The sequence below is a fragment of the Curcuma longa genome, chromosome 17 (assembly GCF_044706935.1).
Source record: "Curcuma longa cultivar G26 ecotype Majalengka, Jawa Barat chromosome 17, ITB_CL_G26_1.1, whole genome shotgun sequence".
NCBI lineage: Eukaryota > Viridiplantae > Streptophyta > Magnoliopsida > Zingiberales > Zingiberaceae > Curcuma > Curcuma longa.
The window spans coordinates 3,766,033-3,772,372 of NC_133877.1; the positions used below are offsets into that span (position 1 = coordinate 3,766,033).

Consider the following 6,340-nt stretch of genomic DNA (forward strand, 5'->3'; position numbering starts at 1 on the left):
AATATTTTCTAAATGGACGTTGATGTTTCAAAGATCAACTCTATAAAAAGTTCCTCATACACATATGAAACTCTAATTTTCTAAGTTTTTAATCTCCTTCCTGTATAAAACTCTAACTTGAGCATCAGAATGACTTGTCGAGCCATTCCTGGTGTTCCGATTGAAACCAGCGGCTGGACAAGTCATCGGACCTTCCCCGTCGTTGGCGTGGAACAGGAAGATGGGTGGAGTGCTGTAAGACCTCCAGGACCTGCAAGCACAAGGAACGTGAGTAGGAAGGCCAGGGGTGCCCTGGTGCGACCACTCCGACGCTCAAGTCAAAGACGGCGGGAGGAAGAAGATGAATAGTAATGAACTTGAGCGTAAAAGAGAAGCAGAAGTTTCAGAAGTTGAGAGAACGAGAGAAGCTACCTGCTGAAAGGAGTGGTCGTTTAAAGGAGAGATGAGCGTGTACCTGTCACGTCATAAAAAAAACTATTAAGAGGATGTCCCATCATGAGTAATGAGGCGTCAGAAACAATCGAGCACAATAGTCAGGAGTCCCATCTCTGGTAGGTAGCCGTCATGTCATTGCCCACATGAGTGTCAGAGAGGGCGGCGATAATAAATGAAGGGCATGGGCTGGTCAGAGGACATGATGGGACATGCCAGGGCACTGTAAGGCGATTCAGCTCGAGTTGAACAAATGACCGACTGGCGGATCGGAGAGAAGGGCGGTCAAATGGTGAGTCGATCTGAGCCAGAAGTCATCTTAGAGTTGGGAGTCAGTTTAAGGACTCGGACTTGGTCTGAAGACTTGGCATGAGGATTCGGATTCGGCCTACTGAGGAGTCTGCTGAGAACTCGAATTCGGCCTACTGAGGATTCGGATTCGGCCTGGGGAGTCAGCTGAGGACTCGGATTCGGCCTGCTGAGGAGTCTGCTGAGGACTCGGATTCGGCCTACTGAGGAGTCTGTTGAGGACTCGGATTCGGCCTACTAAGGAGTCTGATGGGCACTCTCCTGAGCTGATTGATTCCTTCCTAGCCTGGCTGACTCCTTGCCGAGTCGGTAATATCCATAACACCTGGTGTCATCTAACTCTCTTTTTTTAGTACTTTTTAGGTCTATTTATCTCTCCCGACGGTTATCTTTGAAGAACGTGTATGTTAGTCTGTCATTGGTCGATGACTTGATTATTTATAATATTTGACTAAAATATTAAATATTATTATTTTTTAAAATTAGAATTAGATTTTCAATGAGTGCATTAATTCTAGCAACCAAAAGCCATCGATCGCGAGGAGGATGAACATGTTTTCCACGCGCGAACTCGTTCAAAAGCAAATGAAAAAGAGAAAAGAATAGACATAAAAATAGTGATTCTGTTTTGCTCAGTAATAGAAAAATTAAGTTACCTGCGGTAGCTTGTTAATAACAAACAACTAAAGCTTAATCCTACAACAAACTAATGATTTCTTCTTAGAATTAACTGTCAAAATAATTCAGCTATCTGCCTATATATACATGATGCACGACCTAATATAGTAATTTATTATTTCTCTTTCATGCTTTATCTGTTTTTAGTATCAATTTTTGAATAAAGGATATATTAGTGAACTAATTAAGTTTTTATTAATATGGGATCTAGAGAAACATGATCAGATCATATTGAATTGAATTATCATACAGTCTAGTCTTATTTTATATTACAAGAAATTGTTTTTTAAATTTAAATCCGTAATCATAAAGTCAGAGGGTAGCAATTTTAGCGTTGTAATTCTTGAATGCATATAATAAATAGTTACGATAAGCAAAACAGTAGTGTATCAAATTTGAATTTTGTTTTCCTCTTAGGAACTGGAACACGATACCATTTTCATGTCGCAGAAACTTTTATATACAATTCTCAAGTATCTTATCAGACAAGTTTAATTAACATAAAATTTAACTCGACTTAGCTCCTTTACAATTCTAACTTAGTTCTAACCTTGAATCACCTGTTCTTTGTTTCTCTTCCGGAAATTTGAATACTTAACCAGCAACATCACAAAATAAAATTTTCCTGATAAATTTTATCCATCTAAACCTACTTTTCCATCTCCTAATAAAAATTAATAGGAAGAGTAAACACATGGCAATTGGCAATCGTTCGATCACAATCGTTGAAAAGTCTTGACATCTACAAATGGAATTAGTTTGCAATGTCAACATATCGTATATGTTTGTTCACCAACAATTAAACCCAGTCAAACCCTCGATGGTTAGGTGAAATATATTGCATTTGCTTATTAATTTAATTTGTGGTTGGATTTTGGAGTTGGTCAATGATATAGAGGTGAATAAGGGTGGCACGTCCTTGATCCGATCAATATAGACTCTATGTAGTTCGTCCTTGACTCAATCAATATAAATTTCACGTAGTATGGAGTCATGTTAATTTGGAAAGGGTTCGACAGTGTCTATAAGGAGTTCAACAATACTTGAAATAACTTTAGTAAAATTAGAATCTTAAGACAATGAAAGATTTTACTCACTAAATTAACAAGGTTGAATTAGGATGGATCAAAGAAAGAGGGAGGATGTTAGGTTATGAGTTCCAACCATCATTCATAACTTCGTGAAACATTTATAATAACATAATCGTTAAATTTTAATAATAGTTTTCTTTTTTAGAATTTAGATATTGAGATTTCTTTTAATCTGATAAATTTTAAAGGGAGATATTTTTTCTGTAAGTCGCACAATTTATATAAGAATTGACTATTTTCCCATCCACATACAGAGGATTAGCCGTGCAAGATCAAACACGATGTGGGCTCCTTAGATGAAAATTGCCATTAAAAGACACAAATTTAGCATTGCCATCGGTGGGAAGTGTAGACTGTGGCTCCATGGGAACACTGGATCAGCAACCGCACCGCCCTTCCCTGAGCGTGACGGTACGGGTACGCACACCGAACCTACTTCTAATTAAAACGTGGCGCATCAAAGGGTCCATCGCACGTGCTGTGTGCGCGACCGCACCTAACACTGGTTGGTGCATTCTCTTTTTCACTTACCCACTACGCGACTCTGCAGGGCCATCTCGCATCTAGCGCGGGCAATCAGTGGGTTCTATGTCTCCGAGTACGCGAAGGAAGCTAATAAGGCGTGGCCAAAGTGGGGACACTTGTCTTCATACTCAGCGATAATTGACCCACAATTGCTTCAAATAATCGCGGAGGTAAGAAAGTTGGTAAATCGAAATGACTGAGAACAGATTGTTAGGAAAGATTGCAGCCGTCATTAAGCGAGAAGGTAGAATTTTGAGTTTGTGGAGAACGAGTAGAAATATGTTTTGTTGGTGTTTGGGTAATTTTCCAGAAATACCCTCACACTCCTTTCAACTACTCTCTATCTGTCATCAACCATGAGGGCTTCGTCTCCTGTCTATAAATTCAACCCTCGCCGCCTCCTCTCGGAAGGGTTTCCGGCCGCTTGGATCGGAGAACTGTTGGACGAATGGCGCTCGCCAACGGCACCTCCTTCCTCCCTCGCCAGCAGCCACTCCCCGCCTCGGCTGACGCAGTCTTCCGCGCTTCCCTCCCGTCGCTCGTCCGCGCTGCCCCGCGGAAGGTCTCTCCCCGTCCGGTCTCCGCCGTCCACGCAGCGGAACCCGCCAAGAACCAGATCAAGACCAAGGATGCTGTCCTGGAGGCCGAGGACAAGCTCGGGAAATGGTCGGTGGCGAGTTGGAGGACCAAGAAGGCGCTCCAGTTGCCGGATTACCGGGACAAGGTGGAACTTGAGTCGGTTCTGAAGACGATCGACACCTTCCCTCCGCTCGTGTTTGCTGGAGAGGCCCGCCACCTAGAGGAGCGGCTCACGGATGCTGCGCTCGGCCAAGCGTTTCTCCTGATGGGAGGCGATTGCGCGGAGAGTTTCAAGGAGTTCAACCCTAACAACATTAGGGATACCTTCCGGATTCTCCTCCAGATGGGCGCCGTTCTCATGTTCGGCGGCCAGATGCCCGTCATCAAGGTAAGATCGATCGAGGATAAGTCATGGTAATCGATTTTCTTCAGATCTTAACCGATGCAGAGAGTGGATTGTTGATCTTTGTTTTTGTGGTTGTGTTAGGTGGGGAGAATGGCCGGGCAGTTCGCCAAGCCTAGATCGGATCCGTTCGAGGAGAAGAATGGGGTGAAGCTTCCAAGTTACAGAGGGGACAACATCAATGGCGATTCATTCGACGAGAAATCAAGGAATCCAGACCCTCAAAGGATGATCCGAGCCTACTGTCAGTCTGCGGCGACGCTCAACCTTCTCCGGGCGTTTGCCACCGGTGGCTATGCTGCCATGCAACGTGTTACCCAGTGGAACCTCGATTTCACCGAGCACAGCGAGCAGGGTGACAAGTGAGCGTTCATCAAACCCCTTTTGGGATGGCTGCTTTTTTGCTTATCCTGTCTGAAAATTTTTTCTTGCCCCTTATCTGCACGAGCAATTGTTGTCAATTTCTACGTCTCTATTTTATTTACCTCTTTCCCTCTCACTGGCTTGATATTTTGATTGTGAACTTTGTGAACTTTTCTGTTTTGCGAGAATTTATTTATTTATTTATTTTTGTCAGTTTCTTTGTTGCAAAACATGGTTCCCACTGCCATCTTTCTGAACTATTTTCCAATTCCTTTTCTTGGGTAGATGTTTGACGGAAATTACTTAGCTTTATATACATCATTGCAAATTTCACCTTGCGACTCTATATACATCATTGCAAAGTTCACCTTGCGTTTTCAATCATCGTATTGATTCACGATTACTGGACGAAAGATACCCACTATTTGTTGTTTCTTTAAAAAAATTCCTCCCTTTTGTACTGAAAAAGGGTTTGAATAGTCTATTGTTAGTGTACCAACTTTTCATGCAAAGAAAAGTTGATCTGAATTAGTGATTATGTTTGTTGTTTTGCTTCGAACAGGTATCAGGAATTGGCCCACCGGGTGGACGAGGCTTTGGGGTTCATGGCTGCCGCTGGGCTCACCATGGAGCACCCCATCATGACCACAACCGAGTTCTGGACCTCCCACGAGTGCCTTCTCCTTCCCTATGAGCAGGCCCTCACTCGTGAGGACTCCACTTCAGGTCTCTTCTACGACTGCTCCGCCCACTTCCTCTGGGTGGGAGAACGTACCCGACAACTCGATGGTGCGCACGTTGAGTTCCTCCGTGGCGTTGCCAATCCCCTCGGCATCAAGGTGAGCATACTCGATGAGTTTAGATCGTGCAATCCTTTCTGTTTAGTCAATTACATGTCTTTAAATTATCATTTAATTGTAGGTGAGTGACAAAATGGACCCCAAGGAGCTAGTGAAGCTGATTGAGGTCTTGAACCCCCAGAACAAGCCCGGGAGGATCACCATTATAACAAGGATGGGAGCAGATAAAATGAGGGTGAAGCTTCCTCATCTGATCCGGGCTGTCCGAGGAGCTGATCAGATTGTCACTTGGGTCAGTGATCCCATGCACGGGAACACCATCAAGGCCCCTTGTGGACTCAAAACTCGACCTTTTGACTCGATTCTGGTATATTCGCATCGCCCTAATCTATGATTCTTTTCTTCCTTGAATGATTTTAATAGTGTTTACATTTCCAATTCCCTTCTGTTTCCTCATTGGCTGAATTGTTTCTTAGATGTTAAGCATTGGCTAGTCTACTAAGGTGGTTGGTTAGTCTAAGTCTTCATTATATATTGTGACCCACAAGGCATTATCTATTTACTGTTATATCACTTTCAGCAGCCAGCTGATAGATTCCTTCAAGTCACGGGTACACTTCCATGTTCTAAAGTTTGATTTCCCTACTCAGGCCGAGGTCCGGGCATTCTTTGACGTCCATGAGCAAGAAGGAAGCCACCCCGGAGGTGTGCACCTGGAGATGACCGGGCAAAATGTGACAGAGTGCATTGGCGGGTCGCGCACTGTCACATTCGACGACCTGTCTTCGCGCTACCATACCCACTGCGACCCCAGACTGAATGCCTCTCAGTCTCTTGAGCTGGCCTTTATTATTGCTGAGCGACTGCGAAAGAGAAGGATTGCCACCAAATCGTTCAAGCTGCGCCAGCAGTTGGACTCTTTGCCCAACCTGTGACGAGGGACGACAGTGTGTTGGAAGGACTTGAATGTATATTTTTTTCGTTGGAGATGTGGTCTCGTTAGGAGATATGAACTCGTTTATCCTAAACATTTGTGGTACTTATCTAAGCCGAAAGTTAAGCTTGTTCTTGGCATTGAATTAAATAAGAGGATAAAAGATTGATATTTGTTACTTATTGGAAATTTATTCAGGTTCAGGATGATTTCAATGTGTTACATT

At 43.5% G+C, this 6,340-nt stretch overlaps 1 protein-coding gene across 1 annotated transcript; it reads left to right on the forward strand.

Moving 5' to 3' along the window:
- The first annotated feature begins 3,447 nt into the window (after nt 1-3,447).
- Nucleotides 3,448-6,323, forward strand: LOC141848664 (phospho-2-dehydro-3-deoxyheptonate aldolase 2, chloroplastic-like). The gene is made up of 5 exons (XM_074736712.1): nt 3,448-4,002; nt 4,102-4,379; nt 4,943-5,219; nt 5,302-5,547; nt 5,831-6,323. Exons 1-5 carry the CDS (start codon nt 3,484-3,486, stop codon nt 6,113-6,115), a joined length of 1,605 nt encoding a protein of 534 aa, XP_074592813.1. The 5' UTR covers nt 3,448-3,483; the 3' UTR covers nt 6,116-6,323.
- The last annotated feature ends 17 nt before the right edge of the window (nt 6,324-6,340 follow it).